Source organism: Triturus cristatus, chromosome 4_2 (genome assembly GCF_964204655.1).
Source record: "Triturus cristatus chromosome 4_2, aTriCri1.1, whole genome shotgun sequence".
Lineage (NCBI taxonomy): Eukaryota > Metazoa > Chordata > Amphibia > Caudata > Salamandridae > Triturus > Triturus cristatus.
The window spans coordinates 960,054,189-960,075,388 of record NC_140586.1 but is presented as its reverse complement, the minus strand read 5'-3'; the positions used below and the strand labels follow the sequence as shown (position 1 = coordinate 960,075,388).

The 21,200-nt window shown below is 44.8% G+C and overlaps 1 protein-coding gene across 1 annotated transcript; it reads left to right on the top strand.

Annotated features, from left to right (window-relative positions):
* The first annotated feature begins 695 nt into the window (after positions 1 to 695).
* Positions 696 to 20,917, top strand: LOC146839123 (uncharacterized). The gene is made up of 2 exons (XM_085603151.1): positions 696 to 1,218; positions 16,840 to 20,917. The coding sequence occupies exon 2, from the start codon at positions 17,846 to 17,848 to the stop codon at positions 18,671 to 18,673; it is 828 nt and encodes a 275-aa protein (XP_085459277.1). The 5' UTR covers positions 696 to 1,218; positions 16,840 to 17,845; the 3' UTR covers positions 18,674 to 20,917.
* Positions 20,918 to 21,200: the final 283 nt, after the last annotated feature.

The following is a 21,200-nucleotide window of genomic DNA, read 5'->3' as shown; positions in this document are numbered from 1 at the left end:
GAATTGAAAATTCTTGTCACGAATGTTCGCAAATTTTTAATTGGGCTTTCACCTACTATGTTTTTAGAGGGAATCTGGCTCACAGCCATCCATTGCCCGAGCTGTGTAGTAAGCCTCTGACACAGAACCACAGTCACCCACAAACCTTTGATTTGCTAAACACTGTTTAATACTATTTCCCCACAGTAAAATGATTTGCCGTGGTAATTGGGGGCGCTTTTGGTTGTCGATGTTGATGAGTACCAAGTTCTAGAATTTTTTGTCGGAGGGGGTCCTTACGCCTAACATTTTTTGACAGGGGGGTCTCGGCATCAAAATGTTTGAAGACCTCAGTTTTAGGGGTCTGTACTCCTTTCATCTGTGTGGGATGTGAGGGGGGAGGGGCATCAAAATCTCTCCAGTCGGAAGTGGTGAAACCTCTTGTTCGGGGCAGGACCAGCGCAAGGTGTCTGGCGGCCGAGCATGCGTACTGCCGAAGAAACAGTGTCTACCGTTTGGAGCATGCGCAGTTGACTAACAAGTGATGTGTTCCATGTTCTTCGCATGCTTAAGGCTGAAGTCTCTGTAGAGCATGCGCAGCGCATGATTGCGGCCGTCCCTATTATCTAAGCATGCGTAGTGCTTCGTTGGCGGGTGCCCGTGAACTGAGCATGCTCAGTGCATGGTTAACCGAAATGCCCATGCTCTAAAGATGCGCACTGTACGGGAGACGTTTTACCCGTGATCTGAAAATGCGGAGCGCATGGTTTGAGGGTGGCCGATGAATAAACATGCGCAGTGCATTGTTCGCTGCTGTCCCACGATTTGAGCACGCGCAGTACTTGGTTGAAGCTTTCACATGATGTGGGTATTCGCTGTGCTCTGTCGGCGCCCTGCCCATTATCTGAGCATGCGTACTGCTTGGTTAGCAGGAGCCCTTGATCTGGGCATGCGTTGTGCTTTGGTGGTGTTACACGTGATCTGAGCATGCGCTGTCCTTTGGTGGCGGTTTGTCATGATCTGATCATGCGCAGTACAAGGCGCAGCACAAGTCGCAGAACTACCACATTCCTCGTTGGGTAGACTCCTGTTTCCCGAAGCTTCTCTCCCGTCCTCTGTCAGCTCTCGGGATCTGCACAGGATCCGACTTTACCCTGGATCCCTGCCGGAGATCGACCGTGACGATAGCATTCCCTGGATTCCTGTCAGCGGGGAGTGTCCCAGCAGGGGTCAGCGTAGGTGAGTCCTGGGGAGGAGTGTGGTGGACCCTCATTTCACCAACTGATTATCCAGACTGGTTAATTAGTTTTCAGGGAGCTGCTGCTCCATCTAATGACAACCCCCTCCACACATTCCTGCCCCTCCCTCTCCATGTGATGACATCAGCACAGCCTCAGAGCCCACACTGACGTCAGCACACCCTCAGAGCTCCCACACTGTGACGTCAGAACACCCTCAGAGCTCCCAGACTGTGACGTCAGGAGAACTTCGGCGCTCACACACACTGTGACATTAGCACAGTCTCAGAGCTCATACACTGTGATGTCAGCACAGCCTCAGAACTCACACACACTTACGTCAGCACAGCCTCAGAGCTCACTCTGATGTCAGCACAGCCTCAGCGCTCACACACTGATGTCAGCACAGCCTCAGAGCTCACTCTGATGTCAGCACAGCCTCAGCGCTCACACACACTGACGTCAGCACAGCCTCATAGCTCACTCTGATGTCAGCACAGCCTCAGAGCTCACACACACTGATGTCAGCACAGCCTCAGAGCTCATACACTGACTTCAGCACAGCCTCAGCTCACACACACTGATGTCAGCACAGCCTCAGAGCTCATACACTGTGACTTCAGCACAGCCTCAGCTCACACACACTGACGTCAGCACAGCCTCAGAGCTCATACACTGTGACTTCAGCACAGCCTCAGCTCACACACACTGATGTCAGCACAGCCTCAGAGCTCATACACTGTGACTTCAGCACAGCCTCAGCTCACACACACTGACGTCAGCACAGCCTCAGAGCTCATACACTGTGACTTCAGCACAGCCTCAGCTCACACACACTGACGTCAGCTCAGCCTCAGAGTTCCAGGGGTGGGGAATCATATCGCCCGACGCCCGAACCATATTGTTTTTATTGAAGGGCAAGAAGATTTAGTGTCTATTTTGTCCGACGGACAAGTAGACATTAAATCACGTAAATAAAATAGGCTGTGGGCACTCTGGAGCTCCCAGCCAATCATAAAAGCTTGCCGAGAGCCTTTGGAGGCCTCTGATTGGCTAGCAGCCCATGCCTTCACTGGGTTCTAGCCAGTGATTGGCTGAGGAGTGAAACGTCACTCCGTCTCAGCAAGCAGTTGAACTTCGGGACTGTCGCGAGCAAGGCAATTCTACATTTCTGGTAAAATTAAAGCACTGCCATAGCGCCCGCCATAGCACTGCTAGAGTGTTATTTTGCCCAGCTTGCATATAGATTGCACTGAAATATTGGAGGAGAACTTGTCTGTCTGCTGACGGACCGTGTCTAATGTGGCGTCATTTTGGCTGCAGATAGCGCGGGCTCTCATCGCTGCTATTGCCGGCTGTGCACGTTTCCATTGGTGAGCAGAGTGGATTAAAACTCCCTTTTTCATACCAGACGTGTGATAGATTGGGAAATTTCTCTAAAAAATTGGCGATATCTTTCCCATTTGTGTGAGAAAATGCTCAATTGGCCAGTGCCTATTTTTCGGGTCTAATTTAGCCCGTTGTGCGCATTTTTTTTAAAGCTGCAGCGGCGCCTCAGCGTCATCGCTGCAGTTTATCTGTCATAATTGTAAAAGGACACTTAACTGTTCCCTTCAAAGTTCATTGCGGGCGGCATGGGCACTGCACATATCAAGGAGCATCACATCATGCCAGGACTTCAGACTCATCTGAATGCGGGGGTTAAAAATACATTTGTTTTTGGAAAGCAAAAGTAGCCGCCTCACTTTTTTAATGCTGAAGGCGCGATAAAGTGAGGCAGTGCTGCACTGGGGAGATGGAAGAGGCGCGCACACAGTAGCAGTTTAAAAACCTCAGATGGAGAAAGTGAAGGTGGAGGTGCAAGGAAAGGAAAGCGCATGCAGTGACATCGAGCCTGATCTACATTGGCTTAAAGTTAACTGTGGGCGTGTGCTTATGTGGTACGGAAGGGCGCTGCCTAACTGAGTGTAAGGAGCAACTGTAACAGTGAGCCACACATCGTTTTAATTAACTTTGCAACTTCAGCTGCGCCACGCTCTAAGCATAGCAGAGAATGCCTAGAGCGGCTTACAGGGAGGCACCTGATATACCTCTAGCAGAATCCTTGGTTTTCATTCTGAAGACTACAATGATCGCCTTAATATTGTATCGGCGTCTGCCAGAATAATGTCCCCTCTGCAGCATAACACATATTATTTTATATGATTTCCCGTGAACTCTGCCAATAGTGCTACAGTTGGAAATAAATGAACATGTCCTTGTAGTAATGTAACTGGCGTTCATCTAAAGCGCTCCAATACGTTCAGGTCGAGTTCGCGCTAATAAACTGCAAAAAAAATGTTAGATTCTCTTATTAGGTATGCACTCTGTCTCAAGGTCATATGCAAGCGTAGTCGAGTCTTAAAATAACTCGGGCTAGAATAAATTAGAAACAAGTGAAATCGGGAGGTGGTGAGGAAGATATGAAGGGTACTACCATTAAAGAAGAAGAGAAAATGCGGATTTCACTTGCCAGTAGTACAACTCTGGTGGTTTGTTCATTTGGTATGTTCTAGTTTATACAAATAGATATGCAGAGCTCTGCCAATGAACACAACTAGATCCCTCTGACTGACTGTGCTTGTGTGAACAGGGGGGCCGGGCCTCTATGAATAGTTCTGCAATGCACTTCAGCTCTTCCTCATAGCTCTGCAAATGCACGTTCACGTTATATTATTTAATCATAGTCCGGGATTCTTTTGGTCATTGTATCTCTACAGTCTTACTTGAAGCAGGTGGATATATGTTTGTGATGACTGTCCGTTATTTGTGATATGTCTGCATGCTCTGGGATAGTCCAGTATTCTGGATAGGTAGTGGCTTGTTGGCGACAGATGTTCATTATTAGTGATCATGATTTTTTTTTAAGCAGTGAGGTAAGTAAGTACTGGTTGCAATTAGTTGTGACATTGTGCAACATCCTTCTTGAGTGCAGAGTTTATTTACAGTAGTTATCTGCTATTGTGATGTTGCAGAATTCTTGACAGTCCGGAACTATTTAGATACTCTTTGTGAAAGAGAACCTGGCTTGATAAATTAAAAAAATAGCTTCCATGCTTAAATTGTGTGATCTTAGGCAAATATTTTACTTCACCAAAACTAACTTTTTCTTCATAAGTAAGGCTCCCTGTTTTTCGTTTTTACTGATTTTTACAGATAAATACAGACAGAAAACCATTTATTTTCTTACTTGTATTTATTTTAAAATGTGAATAAAAACGGAAATTGGGTGCTTTCTGAGTGATTATAAATACACTTGTTCATGATTGCCAGGCCAATAACTGCGTGGATTGATAGGTAAGGGGATTAAAAAAAGGAATGTTAGTAAAGAACCTTAAACAGCAGTAGATATGTACAAGGCTGATACTGAAATGTGCAAATTTTCACATAAGTGCATTGATTTATCTTCTGCATGTGTTCCTATCACTGAAACCTGGCAGGCATTCAAGCGTGACTGCATAATGGTTTACTGATTTTAATAAAACAACAATATATTAAGGTTTCTCTGTCAGCCGGAGCCCTTATGTTTGATGTGGGACGGGAGTAGGTGGGACAAGTGGATTTTACAGGACATGTAGATCTCAGTGGCATTTTGTCCCTTGGACAAGTAGATTTGGAAAATTACACACCCCTGCAGGCCTTCATAATATTTGATACCCTAAGCGAGTTATTTTAGTTGAATGAAACGTAAAGGTACGAAATCTACAGCTGGGACATGCCCTTGAAATATATAATTCATGAGGAGAGGGACAGGGAGCAGCAAAAGGAGGTCCAGTACCCGTGCTCCCAAGAACACATATCAAACACACTGAGGGGTAACTGTTCCTATGGAGGTACACCCGCCTACTAGGCTACGGGTAGTGTTTACAGAAGAGAAGAAAATTAACTTATCTATGAATGATAAGTCTCAGCTTGGATATAATAGATAGTGGGAAAATTCCTCAAATTTGAAGAGTTGCACTCACACACCCTTTTAGGTGTCATGCTTTATCATAGGCGTTTTTGCTCCTCGTGGGGTTTGCTCTGCAGTCCCCCGTAGGCCCCGCGAGAAGGCGCTTTAGCGGCGATCTTTTAAAAGGAAAACACCGTAGTGGTGAGTACGGTGTGTGGGGTAAATGCAAGGGTGAGTTAAAAATATTGTGACAGTACCCCAAAAGGTAATTTATTCTTGGGCCCGTCCGGTATGGTTAAAAGCAAGGAACTTTAGACCTTCCACCAATGAGGAGGTTTATTTTGGTTCTCAGTAAGTGAGTAGTGATAAAGGTCATAGGGTCGACATGTTTCACGCCCTTGTGGTCCAAACCGGATCCTTGGCATTTCTTCAGGACCAAAAAGTGAAAAGTTGTGTGTGCATAAAGAAACAGGGATCACGCATAGATGTATGCCCTGTTAGCCAAACCTTAGTCAGGCTCGTGGTGGTGTTCTCATGGAACGGTATTCCACAAACACATCAAAGAAATTATCTAACCCCAGTAGATAGAGGGGAGGCCTCTATCGCACCTACCCATGGCTGCTCCTCCGGCGGCAGCAGACGTGGGTAGGTGCGATAGCTACACACCATCAAGGGTCACTGTAACCCTCCGGTATGCTTGCTCTCCCCCATAGAGGCCTCCCCCCCTCCATGCGCCCAGGGAGGCACACTCCAGAATGACCCGTACGCACTTACTGCCAGCCCCTCTCATCTCTTGGTCAGGCAGGGCCACCCGCACCCCTAGCATCCAACAGTCATGGCACCTATCAAGATAGGGACCTGGAATGTAAGAGCCATCCATAGCCCGGCACGCCGTTATCTTATTTACTCATATTTAAAACGCCATCACATACAAATAGCACTCCTGCAGGAGACGCACTTGCCTCGGGCAGAAGTTACACGCCTACACAGACACTGGAGGGGACAATTGTAGGCAACAGGTTACTCGGCGTACCCACGCGGGCTTCTGGTATGGGTGAGGCCGGGGACTCCTTTTCAGATGGTGGACACCATAGTAGACACGGAGGGTAGGTATGTCATGGTCAGGGGCGTATTGGACGGTAGGCCGATTGTATTAGCATTGCTTTATGCTCCCAATACTGAACAGGCAGCCTTTTTGGACCACATATCACAAAAGTTGGCGACCACATATCACAAAAGTTGGCCACGTGGCATGATGTACCCATGGTCTTGAACAGCGACTAAAATTGTGTGCTGGATGTTTCGCTGGACCGCTCCTTTCCTCCCTTGTACGGCACGGCTACACACACTGCTGCGAAAACATTGACACAATGGGCCGCGCAATGGAATTTTCCGATGCATGGCGCCACAGAAACCCGCAGGACAGAGTGTATTCCTATTACTCGGGAAGCCACGGACTCCAAGTACACATAGACCGTTTCATGGTGTCGAATGATCTCCTACCGTGTATCGCCGGGTCCTCCTATATGGAACGAACACATTTAGATCATAATCCGCATGTGATGGAGTTACAGTGGGAGTCCGAGACACCGTCGATCCCAGTATGGCGCCTCCGGTCGCATGTTCTCCTTAATGCGCCCTTCCGCGACTTATTAGCAACCACAATAGCGCAATATTTTGAGGAGAATGCGGGCACAGCCACATTGCCGTTGATGGAATGGGACGCTCTCAAGGAGGTCATTAGAGGGCATTGTTTGGGGGCACAGGCGGGTATGCAGGCACAGCTGGAAAAGGAACTAACCACTTTAGAAAGAAGGTTGGAGACTAGTGAACAGGCAGCCACTGATGGGTCCCAAAGACAGCTAGATCACCACAGGGAGAAGCATGCACGGTTGTTGGAGCGGCTGAGGTGTCTTAATTATGCAGCTCATGCGGCACGGACACACCACATGGGTGACAAAGCATGCAAATTACTCTCGTGGCTCATCCGCCAAGATGAGTCATCAGCTCCAATTGCATCAGTAAGGATGGCAAACGGGGGAATAGCATACACGCAACGAGATATACATGGTGAGTTTGTAACACATTACCGAGACCTGTATAAATCGCGTGCACAGGCTACACCCCTAGAGCTACAGCTCTACCTGGAGGAATTGAATTTGCCACAGCCTACACGCACCCAAAGGGAGGAGCTAAATGCACCTATTCTTTCGGAGGAAGTTTGGGACTGTATATTCTCGCTGTCCAATGGGAAGTCGCCAGGGCCAGATGGCCTGCCTACTGAATTTTATAAGGCATACACACACATTTTAGTGCCACAGCTGCTAAAAGTGTATGAGACCGCGCTTGATGACTCCACCCTCGCCGACACACAAAACGAGGCCTTGCTGGTGTCCCTCCTTAAGCCTGACAAAAATCCTGAATCTTTGGGTTCGTATCGCCTACTGGCTCATCTTATCACGGATTATAAGATTTTTGCATCACTGCTAGCTAGACGTCTTTCACCCTTAGTGAAAACACTGGTACATCCTGACCAGAACGGTTTTGTTCCTGCCTGAAGCACTTCCCTCAATATCCGCAGGTTCTTCCGGGTGCAGAAGTATGCAGTACACAGCTGGCGCCGATCAGGTTGCTTGGTTCTAGATCTGGAGAAGGCCTTTGATTCTCTGGAATGGCCCTATCTGGCGGCAGTCTTAAACAAATATGAACTACCTAAACATGGTTCGACTATTACACCAGGGACCCACTATTCGGGTTCGTACCAGTAAGTTAATTTCAGACCCCATTAGAGTGCGACGAGGGACGCGCCAGGGCTTCCCCTTGTCCCCGTTTTTGTTTTCTCTGGCTATGGAGCCATTAGCGATGTTGCTCTGGGGTGATGGCGAGACGTGGGGTATACAACTGGGAGATGGGCTGCACGCCATTTCCCTATACGCAGACAATCTGCTATTGTATCTTCGGGATGTCACTGCCATCCCGACGTCCATTGCAGACACGCTCAAAGCCTTTGAAGAGATATCGGGCCTTTGGGTAAACTGAGACAAATCAGGGGTTTATCAGTTTAGTGCGGATACGGTTGAAGTGAATGTGCTCCTTAATTGCTCACTCCTCCCATGGTACCCTACTACCTTCCGCTATCTTGGTGTCTTCATATACCGGATATCTGACGACTTACTGGAGGGCAATTTGATAAGAGCAATCTCGGCTATTAGGGCCCATATGCAACTTTGGAAGTCACTCCCACTAAATGTCATGAGTCGCATTACCCTATTGAAGTATTGAAGTACTCCCAATCAGAACTAGGGAAAACAAAAACGGGAAACCTGGGTCAGCCCCATGGTATACTACGGATCTCCGAACACTCCGCAAAAACTGTAAAAAAGCCGAACGGCTTTGGAGAAGAAACTGGCAGCACGCCAATAAAGAGGCATACCAGATCACAGTCAGACATTATAAAGAGGCCATCAGACAAGCCAAAGCCTCACACTATGACACAAGGATACAAAAATCATCCAACTCAGCCAGGGAATCCTTCTTAATTGTAAAGGAACTGCTCAAAGTCCCCATTTCTACCACCTCCACCACCCCTAAAGTTGACCGTAGCAATGAACTAGCTAACTACTTCAAAGATAAAATCATAAGAATCCTGGCGTCTCTCCCACCCCCCGACCCCACCAGTCACATGGAAAGCCGATTATCTCTCGACCAGGCCAAAAGCAATCCGCGCCCCGCACTGCCGACATTTCGGCCAGTAACTTGCTTAGAGGTGGAAAGAACACTGATGAAAATGAAAAGCGGTTCACCTCTGGACCCAGCACCGATCAGGTTCCTTAAAACCGTAGCCTCGGTCATCGTGCCCACCGTCACAGAACTTATCAACAGTTCGCTCGCCCACGGATCTGTCCCTGATAGCTGGAAGAGTGCTGTTGTAAAAGCACTTAAAAAAAACCCCCAGCTAGATCCAGCAGACTTGGCGAATTATCGACCAATATCACTGCTCCCGGGTATCAGCAAAGTAGCTGAGAAACTGGTAAATGCACAATTATCTCAGTTCTTTGAGACTAACAAAATACTCAGGCAATCTCAAACTGGATTTCGCCCGGACCATGGCACAGACACCGCACTCCTCGCCGTCATTGAAGAAGCAAGGCGCATATTAGATTCAGGAGGATCAGTGGCAGTGATCCTCCTGGATCTAAGCGCAGCATTCGACACAGTCAACCATCGTGTCCTTCTTCATAGACTGGCGGATGCAGGATTAACCGGGACGGCACACAGTTGGATTGAGTCATTCCTGACAGGGCGCACATTCCAAGTATGGGACAACAATCACCACTCATCCATCCTTCCTCTCATAAGCGGTGTCCCTCAGGGCTCCTCCCTGAGTCCAACGCTTTTCAACGCGTATATGGCCCCCCTTAAGGATGTGGTGAAACCATTTAATATAAAAATGGTAAGTTATGCTGACGACACTCAGCTGGTCGTCTCCCTGTCTCAACTGATAGACCACCCAGAAAACCTAACCAATTGTCTTACAGGGATTCATAACTGGATGAATAATTCATCATTAAAACTCAATGGGTCAAAGACGGAGGTCATGCTCCTAGGGAAACAATGGACGACTATCCCCCCAGCACTCTGGCCTGACGTATTTGGGGAAATCCCACCCCCAAAGCGTGAAATTAAAACACTCGGCGTGTGGCTCGAACCCGAGTTGTCTATGAAGACACAAGCAGCTAAAACTTCAGGCACCTGCTTCGGGCTCCTACGCACAACCCGCAAGATTCTCCCCCTACTGCCACCTAACTCTAGGAAACTGCTCATCCAGGGACTGGTACTGTCCCGCCTGGACTACAGTAATATGGTCTACCTAGGAGCTCCTGAGGCCACCCTAACAAAACTTCAGCGGACACAGAACGCTGCGGCACGCCTTCTCACCAACCTCCCCCCCAGAGTGTCCGCCAAGCCGGCCCTCAAAGCTCTGCACTGGCTCCCTGTGCGCCAAAGGGTGCAATTCAAAGCAATGTGCACAACACATAAGCTGATCAACGGTACTGGCCCCGAGATTCTCAGAAAAATAATTACCCCCTACACAACAACCAGATCTCTACGATCTCAGAATGAGAACCTGGCCAGCATACCTAGATTTAAAAAGACTCGCACAGGAGGACGACAATTCTCCGTACAGGCGGCTGCTGGATGGAACGCCCTTCCACGGACCCTCAGACTTGAACCTAATTACCTGGCTTTCCGCAAGAAACTTAAAACACACCTATTCCCTCAATAGTGTTCCCATACGAGTATCTCTCCCCCACCCTTTCCTCTCAACAGGATTGCAAATTTACAGCGCGGGGATACCCTTGGGTCACCAGGGGCTTTAGAAATCGCTATTAAATTAAATTAAAATTGAAAATGATTGTCTTCCCAAATTATTGTGTTATTTTTCGAATCTCTCGCTCTATGTCCTAACTAGGATCTTCCGAGAACTAGAGCGACTATTTCGAGACTTAATATAGAATAAAGGTAGGCCACGGGTTGCCTTGTGGAAGATGTATGCTCCTACTAGACAGGGCGGGTTGGCTGTTCCTAACATGGAGCTATATTACATAGCTGCCCAGCTCCAGTGGGTGACGAGATGGCTAGATGGCAGATGTCTGAAAGACACAGCGACCTCACAACAGCCCTGGACCCAATACCAAATCCCTCATCTATTCCATCCTGCTGCCAGACTCCTGCGACCGCCACAATTACACGTGGGACTGGCGCATAAATGTTACAGGAGGAGTTTGTATCTCACCCGCACGACACTTCTGTATGCTCCGATTTTACCACTGCTAGAGACACCGAGGGGGAAACTGGTTACTTCTGACATAGCTATAACGGCTTGGCATACTGCGAGATTAGATACCTTGGGCGATCTATACAGAGATGGCACACTACTGATGTTTGAGGCATTGGCTGAAGATACTGACTTGCCGGCAGGCCAATTCCTCTTACATACCTCCCTTCTGAGAGCCCTGTCAGCCATCTGGGAAGACCTAACGTTTGAACCACCGATGCATTTACTACTACAGTATTTACACGTAATGGGGGCAGGATCACACATAGTACACTGGTTAGTGGAGGCATTACTTGTACATACTTTGAAGCTGATGCAACAACTTTGGGTCCGTTGGGAGGCAGACAGAGGTCAGCTTTGGACGGATAAGGAATGGGACGACATCCTAGCTGGCTCTAAATGTGTACCGAGGAGCTCTAAATTCAAGCTTATACAAACGTACATCATACAGAGTGCGTAACAGATATTTAAACATTACCACTTCTACATGCCCACGTTGTCAGCATCTCAATGCGGATCTACTTCACATGCTATGGTCCTGTGCTTCATTTCAACTTTATTGGCAGGAGGTGGACACAATCCTTGCCTTATATACAGACTCATCCCTGCCGCTTACATGGGAAGTTTGCATTCTAGGGCTTTATGCAGATCCAAAAAACACATCGAGATTCCGGGATCTGGGGGTGATAACCGCAAAACGCTTAATTACTAAAAAGTGGAAGCACGCAGATCCCCCAGAGGTAATTAGCTGGAAACGTTCACTCACAATATGGGCGCAGGCGGAAAGTAACAGCATTACATAAAGAGGAAACAGTGGGGCTCCGCAAATACCCTATAGAGCAATATTGGGATACAATACTCACTGCCCTCCAGCACGGTGGTACAGAGGAGAGATATGATACCCAGTCTGTTGATCTGCAGTAAGTACACTAGAGATTCTGAGCTAAGATGGAAGGGGCGGTCACACTTCAGAGCGCGTAGAATTGACAGCCCGTGTATCCCTTAATCCATTGTGGGAGACTACCCTGACCCTGCCCAATCCCTGGCGTAGTAGTGCTTTTTACCACACGTATTGATTTGAACCCCAACTAGGCGAGCCACTATGTTGTAAAATACCGATAATGCATCTTCATACCCAGTCATGATATATTGCTTTTATTTGTATCTTTTCGATGGCAGTTTTCTATATTATATTGTGTAATATTTCTTGTACGTTAGAGAAAATTTCTTTTCATCACACAATTCTCTTGCCGCAGTGTTGCAATGATTATGTCTTATGACTGTTAAATGCGTTTAGATCACGAGCGCCAGGCACCGTTCGTCTGGTCCCAACCTGATGTGTTATAATAAGATGTAGAAGGCCTTCAATGCAGATTAAGATCCGCGATGTAACACTGCGTATACGCAATAGCACACAGAGATCCAAGAGCAAATATTCTTCAGTGCAGCATGCATATGTAGTAGTGGTTAGTATCCTAACTATAGTATCAGATTGTTGTAATACATAATGCTATTCTTTATCTGTACCATGCATGCATGATGCATGAACATTATTCTTAAACATCCTGTACAGTAATGTGATAGAAGAAATGATAAAATCAGAAAACACCAATAAAAATATTTAAACAAAATAGAGGCCTCCCCCTCCATCTACTGGTGTTGGATAATTTCTTTGAGGTGTAGCGAGATTGCAATACAAGCTAGATTCTGCCTGGTCCAGCTTTGAATTCTGCAATGATCCTACTATTCAAGGACCAGACTATCTAATATTGGGAGGACTCCCTCTTGGGAGTGTCTCCGAGGATGTAGCTGAGAGGGCAAATCTTTTCACATTCTGCTGGAACGCCCAGAGATAGAGGAGAATTGGAAGGGGGTTACTAGGGTTATGTCCCCTATGAAGTCACTTGAGGCCCCCATGGGTGCAAAGTGGCTTCTGATATTGAGGAGGAAAGCTGGCCCAAATACCATAGGATCTGGCTGTTGCTAGCTACAGGAGTGGCCACGGGAAACATAGCGAAAGCGTGGGGCAGTGTGTATCCACCCAGACTAACAGCCTGGAAATCAGATCTAGATTGGGGCCAGAGAGCAGAAAATGTGGTTTGTCACGAGGAGTGGGAAAAGTTGTGGGGAGCCTGGTAAGCCTACATAGGGTATTGACAGGAAGGGATCGAGATCTAGGGGACCAATGAATGTGGGAGGGGTACGGGACACTACCATGTTATACGTTAGGGAAACAGATGAGTGTATACTCCTCCTTAGTTAGTGTTAATATCCTTTTAGCTCAAAAACATCAAAGTTCCAATTGATATTTATTTTTTGCTTTTTTTCTTCATATTCATATCGCGGAGGGGCACGCGCACGGTACTCCAGCGGCACACGCCACCTGCATCAGGGCAGCTCGCGCTCACTACGTCCAGGCGGCGGCTCGTGTGCAGCATCCCTCCCCTGCAGCAGCAGCGAAGGTGCTGACAAACAACAGAGGCCAAGTGCGGAAACAGAGGTGCCCGGATGTGCCGCCGAAGTACTGTGCGCTTACCCCTCAGTGAGCCAGACCCCAGTGACCCGGATGAACAGTGCCTGCAGGCTGTGATGGGGCCGAGCTGTGCTCGACAGTGCTAGAGACCAGAGCCCCCGCCGAGACAGACCGCGAGCCCGGCCGATACCTGTTTTGCTTGTTTCACCTGATGCAAAATATTTTGTCAAATACTATGCTACGTGATAAATTCTGCTGCTCAGATTGTAAAAGCCTTGAGAAAGCCCTGGTCCAACTGACCGCTAGACGGCGAAACTCGTGTCGGCTGTTGAATGTCTAAAAAACTATCCCTGTAACACTCTGGAGAATGATGATAATTTGTGAATCCGAATATGAAGAATAAAAGCAGAAAATAAATATCAATTGGAGCTTTGAAGTTTTTTGACTAAAAGGATATTAACACTAACTAAGGAGGAGTATGCACTCATCTGTTTCTCTAACTTCTTATAAAAATGTGATTAAGTGAACTTTCAGTAAAAATATTGGACTTCATAAGCACTCCCTTTTGCATATTGTTTTTCACTTTGGTTTATCGTTCGGAGTAGTAGGATTATCAGAAGGTTAAGTGCTTTGCATACATATTAACAATAAAAAATGCCGGTGCAGTCAGTTAGAGCTAATACTGCTCTTTTTTGGAATTGCTTGAAAAGCAAGTGACATACGGTTCACAATGTTAGTGGCATGGAGCGTACACATGCAAACTACATACAGGATGTTTACTATAAAGAGTTACTGTTACACTTCCACGCTAATATAAGTAAGCAACGAGTCCCACATGTGTCTGCGCTAGGATGTATGTGGCAAAAGGTTACCAAATGCCTACCGCGATCTCACAACATGTAGCGAAATCCTTAAAGCAAAGCACACAGCTTGGAGCCACCTTGGCTACCCGATGAGCAGCAATCCGCCACTTATCTAACAAAAGTGCTAGGACAACAAATTTCGGGAAAGGCTTAGGGATTGACTTTGCAAATCCCAGCAAGACCACCAGGGGGAGTTGGGTTGGGGGCTGGAATCAAATTGAGAATAGTCATCCGCTGCACCTCCCCAGCAGCCTCTGCCAATAGGAGTGGGTGGGCGGAGCCCCGATCAAAGATGGTGCAAAATAATTGCCAGGAGCATCTCATCTGGAGCTCGAGAGAGGTTGGCTGGCACGAATGGAGATAATAGGTATTTACAGAGGCCTGACTGCTAAACTGATCTTGAGATCATCCGGTTCGCCGCTCTAGTTCAGCTGGGTGCATACCGGCATTACTGATAACTTGTACCTGTGCTACCATAACATTTAGCATATGTACTAAGGACTACTGCTATCTCTCAAATCGTGACTATAAATCTAGTAACGAATAATGTTCTTTTTTACAACAACGGCACACAGTATCGCACTGTTAATACTAATAGAGGGTGATCGATAATATTCCATATAAAAGTTTGTGACTACAGGAGCTGCCCACCCCAGTCAGACTATGAAGTAAAGAGCAGCCCTAAATAGGGTAAGCAAAGACACATTAGCATGCATGTTGACTTTCACAAAGCTGCATGTGTCTTTGTGCATGTAATTTACAGTACAGGCCTGAAAAAAAACATAAAAATGTTACTAGACCTGCAGGTCTAGTGACTTAAATAATCTACGCGTCCTATTTGTAATGCTCTTGACCCATAAACTGGTTTCAAATGATGTGGACGCTGGCAACTATTTTAATTCAATGAGCTGCCATTTTGCTCAGTATCACATGAGAGCACCTTCAAATATGCAAGTTCAGCATGTCTGCTGTACAAAAAACTCATGTTTGATTTAATAGACTAAAATTTTTTTTCCATATATAAAACAAATCTAGCCACAGGATACACATGACCCCTGACTTGCCTCTTTGTTCATTAACAGCATTATCATCAGGGCGGGTGCAGTAATGTTTCTCAAATCATTTTTAAAAACAATCCCTTTTAATAAGTACATAATCAAAGCATGAAGTGATAGCACACTGTCATTTGTAATAAGCGGATTGTACATTGAAATGGCTACAAACTTTCCCACTGACGTTCGGTTTTACAGATAAAACTCTATATTGTACAAACAATGTTGTTTGGAAATAGAGTTTCTGCAAATATGTGTCATTTGCATATCACCAAGTAAAGTTTTCGGGTTTGTTTTCCACCTATTTAACCTTTATTTGCATCACCACTTCTTAATTACAAAAGATGTGCTTTCATAATTCCTGATATATTTTGAAATATTTATAATATTAATGTACAGGCTATTTATTTAAATGTTATGTGTTGGAGAAAAATAACTGACATCTTCAGACAGCTCAGTAGACAAAAACCTCTAACTCTACTAAGAGAGAGAAAAATAAACTCAATTTTCCAAGCAGCAGTTAAACAACAAAAGTATAAGCTACATGTCTCCACATCCAGAGTAATGCAAATAGCTTACTCATGACGTCTCTCTCTAAACACCTTTCACTTCTCCCTAATCCCAACTATTTTAGTAGTAAGTCTGCAACTTTTTCCACCCACACCCCTCTGTCCCTCCAACATTTACTGTTGACACTAATATCTATAGTTACATGTGCGGAGACTCCGCATTAGGGGCGGAGAACTCTGCACATATAAGTATAGGCAAAACATACACATCCTAGTCAGTTTTATAGTACATTTTGTAGTAGTTCAAACGTACTACAAAGTGCAGTTTCTGAATCAGACCCAAAGTGTTCCCAGATTATTTTCTAGGTCACTGCAAGTACAGTGACAGAGTTTCACAAAGTTCAGCCTTTCCGATCACATACAGATGTGTCACACTGGATAGTTGTGGGAGGCGAGTTTCCATCCTCTCCTGCTCCCTTCATATTGTCATAGAATAAGAGCAGGGCTTATTTACTGACACCAGCGTGCATAATCAGCGTTGTGTAAAAACCCAGTTTGAGTGGCATTTAAAGCAGCTAGTCCTAGAAGATTCCTTCCCCTTTGTTCAGTACAATGTGACCTCACTGTCACCTCATGTTCTGGAGCCAACTTAGACACTGATAAAATGGAACAGCTGAACACTGGTGATTATGGTTAGAACCTCTGATTGAGCAAGTGGTGGAATTGGAGGCAGCGAGTTCCCTGCATCCCAGAAAAAGTCTTCCAAGAGTTTGTCCTACAGCTTCACTAGGTGTTTGCCCTGAAACAATTCACATTGTTAGCTTCTTCAACCATCTGTTCCAGCAGCCTTATGCTCTGTGTCATGCAATGGCCTGTGCCCTCTAAAATGTATCCAGAAAGTTAAATGCGTGTGCCAATTTAGATTTATTAACAGTCTCTGTTGTTAATTTTGCAGGTGACTGAAGCATGGACAGAAGACGCAAAATTCCCATTTATTGACATGGAATATAAAGGAACACAACCCAAGGTGTGATTTTGTAGAAGTGAAGAAACTGTGGAGCTCCAAGAAGGAAGCAATTTATAGGAGCCAAAGTGGTGAGGGACTCGTAATAAAGAAAGTTGAAGTAATTTCAGTAATTCCACATATTAAATTACACCTCAATGAAACCTATAGTAATATGATCATATCGTTTCAAGAGTGAGTTGTTGGGGTTAAGAGTCCTCTGAAAGGAGAAACTTGAAGGGGACATGACAACATTTGCTCAGAAATACAAATTGGTAAAAAGAATATCCCTGCAATGCAAACAAGAATAACCTCTGTTGTGAATTCAATCTTCTGGTTTGTGAGGAATGCCCGGGAGCAGCTAACCCTGAGCTAATCTGTATCAGTGAAGAGTGTGTGAAAATGTTTTGCAGAAAAATCCATCACCTCCGCATGAGAGAACAAGCTTTATTCTGAAGTCTCATCTGTTTCCATCCGAGAGAACACGTATTGTATAAAAGAGTATCATTGTAAATGGTCTTTAGCAGGTCCCAGGATAGTAGAGACACTGGACCACCATCTGGATTTTAAACGAATTACACCACCAGCTACGTCCCTGGGGTAGATCCAGGTTACTTACAGCTGTGCTGAACCTCGCCATCTGTGTCATTCTTGCTGGGGTCATAAGGAACCGGTCATGCACTAAATGTGAAATAATTTTCTTCTTCTGAATAAGAAATAATATAATCCTGACATAACCATGTGTTTTTAAAAATGTGCCTAAAGTTTGCTTACTAAACCTGAGTTAAAGGCCTTGTCATTGTCTTTTAAAATCCCAAATAAATACATGTGAGAACAGTTTCTGTCACAGAAAGAATCTAACTGTAAATGTTAAGAAGAGCACAGGTAGCGTATTTTAGAGATCAATGCCGAACCTTATTTAAACCGTCCTGATACAGAAATCAGGATAAGTCTCAGAATGGCTTCTGCGCAGGACAAAACACAACTTGCAGAAATTATCCCTAGAAAGAAGTCTTTTATATGTCCTGAATGTAAGAACGTATTCAGTTCTAAATATAACCTTACTCAGCACAAGAAAACCCACACTGGAGAAAAACCTTATACGTGCTCTGAATGCCAGAGAAGCTTCAGTCTTAAATGCAATCTTCTTAGGCATGCGATAACCCATTCAGAGGAAAAACCTTATCAGTGCTCCAATTGTAAGAAAAGTTTTAAACTTAAATTCAGTCTCAGTAAACATGAGAGAATTCACACAGGGGAAAAACCTTATGAGTGCTCCGGGTGCAAGAAAACCTTCAGTCATGAATCTAATCTCATTCAACATGAGAGAATCCACACTGGTGAAAAACCTTATCAGTGTTCAGCATGCGAAAAACGCTTCCGTATTAAAGCTATTCTCATTCAGCATGAGAGAACTCACACTGGGGAAACACCCTTTCATTGCTCTGTGTGCCAGAAACCCTTCAATCAAAAACCCAACCTCATTGCCCATGAGAGAACACACACTGGAGAGAAACCTTATCAATGCTCTGAGTGTCAGAAAAGGTTCAATTTAAAAGCCAGTCTTAATCTACATAAGAGGACACACACTGGAGAAAAACCTTATCAATGCTCGGAATGCCAGATAAGGTTCACTTTTAGAGCTAGTCTCACTCACCATAAGAGGAAACACAGGCCTTCTTTACGAGTTGCACTGTACTGGCGGGGTACAAAATCTGCACACCGTGCAATTACTAGTAAATCCCCTGCTACCCCGACTGAATGTGGAATAATTGTGCGGACCTAGTTTTACTGGGCAGAATCCACAGTTTTCCCTGTTCAGGGAGGTGGTAAATGTGAGTAGGGGCAAATTCTGGGTGAGGGTGGAGTTTTGTGAGGATAGGAAGGGGGGGGGAGTACCCTGGAACGCTTGGCTGTTATTGCAACCAAAGCCTCCAGCGATTTGGGCTCCTGGTAAAAAAAAGAAGTTCCAGTGTTCAGTCAACCATGAAAACTACATCAGGAATACCCGGCCAGATACGATCAGGTGGAGTGGTATCCCATCCAGGGATATGACAGTGCCTAACTCGTATCACGGCCACACTGGGGAAAAACCTTATCAGTGCTTTGAATTTCAGAAACACTCCAGTCAGAAAACCAGTCTCCCTGAACATGAGAGACCCATACTAGGAAAAAAAATATCTGTGCTCTGAATGCCAAAAAACCTTCAGTTCTAAAAATATTATCAAGGCACATGTAAGATCTCACAAGGGGAAAAGCCTTCACAATGCTTTGATTACCAAATATGTTTTAGTCTTAAATGAGATCTTGATGATCATGAGAACCCAACGCTGGGGATACCATCATCAGCGCTCTGATTGCACGTAAAGCTTCGATCAGAAAAACTCTCAAGACACATAAGAACATCTACACTGGAGAAAAACCTTGCCAGTGCTCTGAGTACCAGAAAAACTGCAGGTGTTTAAAAGCAGTGTAATTCAACATACGAGAACACACACAGAACATACTACAAAAGAATAAAAGTTATTCTGAACAATTTTCTTACAGCTCATAACAAAATACAGTCAAGAAATAAACTCCTCATACCTGTCCTACAATGTAGATTTGAAATCACAGACTGTCCACAGCTTAAAATAAATCAATCTGATGTGAAACAATATAATTATTAGATGTCTGTCAGTTAGTGAAAAAGAACCAGTTTATTCCCAAGTACATCCAGTGAGCAGTAACACGGGCATCATTGATGTAAACTGGACCTACAGGTCCACGTGTAATAGTCCTAGAGAAGTATCTATCATTGTCAAATAACCCAGATGTACAGAAGGGACTAGTATGAAAATCGCAGTCACACCACCACTTCCCATTATCGAACTTGGACAAGCAGTCATGTAAACGGAAGGCTCAACAGTCATTCATGCAATCCAAGATGGAAATTTGACTTTTGGAAGCAGCAAAACAGGAATAGCAACTACTTAAGAAACTGGACCAACAGATGCCAGGTGGAGGTTGCATAATTATAGTGAAACTTCATGTTGACCATGAACTGGCAATTAAACAGCTAGGTATAAATAAAATGTATAAATCGGGTACATGTAGGAGAGAGTCTCATACCTGGTTTCTGCATGTCAAGTGCTTTTGACTGAAGACTGTCAAACCAGCTGATACCAGAGATTTTATTGCTTATCCGTTTGAATTTCTGTAATTTTATAGCATTACAGTACCAGGCAGCCTTGGTATCAGGACGGAGTATTGAGGCCCTAAGTTGTTGTGTGCCTTGCCTTGTTTCTGCTTCTGAGCCCCCTTACAATGCTCATGTATTCATTAGTTCATAATCATTTACTGTGCATACCTGCTGCTTGCTATTTCGTTTACATGTATTCACAGTATATCGCTGTATTCCTATAGATTGATAGCATATTAATAGTTAATTCGATATATATTCCTATAGTGTGATCTTCAGGGAGAAATGTAGTAGTTGTAGACAAATGTACAAGGGAATTTGCACTTTTCTAGTCACACATAACAGATCACAGGGCTCATTTATTCCCATCATAACAATAAGAGATAATTTATAAGGTCCATACAAGAGCCTTTCGGGGAGAGGGAACTTTTACCCATTCCAGAGGAAGCATCTATTACAAGCAATCTGTGTCATGGCCACAATCTGGCTCTTGCTATCTTCTTTTTCCAAGAATTTCTATACATTTTAGATGAACATTGGTCTTGACTGCGGGCAGGCTTGGGTCTAGACAAAATACAAAATATGAGCCGGTATGGATGTTCGCCATTTGGAAAGCTCCTATTTTTCTACAAATTTTAGTACTAAAGTAGACATCAGCTGAGGCTACAGACAAAGGAATTGCAATGAAGATTTCATCCAAAGACTTTAATCTATTATGCTATATGTTACGAGTATTATTTGTATTAAGGTGTATTTCATTTATTTTATTAACCATTACAGTTATGAATTTTCATGTAGTCTGCACTAAAACCAGGCTTTTAGACATTAATAAAGCCTATTATAATACAATGTGGATTTTCTGGTGTTTCTTCATCCTCTGGATAAAGGTGTTCCAGTAATTTCTCGCAGTCTTTGCAGGATTTGATTGTTACCCAATATAAATTATCTCCAGGTATGTTATGGAAAATATATGTTGTTACAGGCTGTCTGTTTTCCTGCTCAAGCTGGTAAATTAGACAAACCTTTGCTTTCCCATGTGCCACAGAGAAACAATTAGCTTGTATTTACAAGGGGAGTTCTAAAACGATATCAAAGTGGTAGCTGACACTTACTTATATATCATAAAGAATCT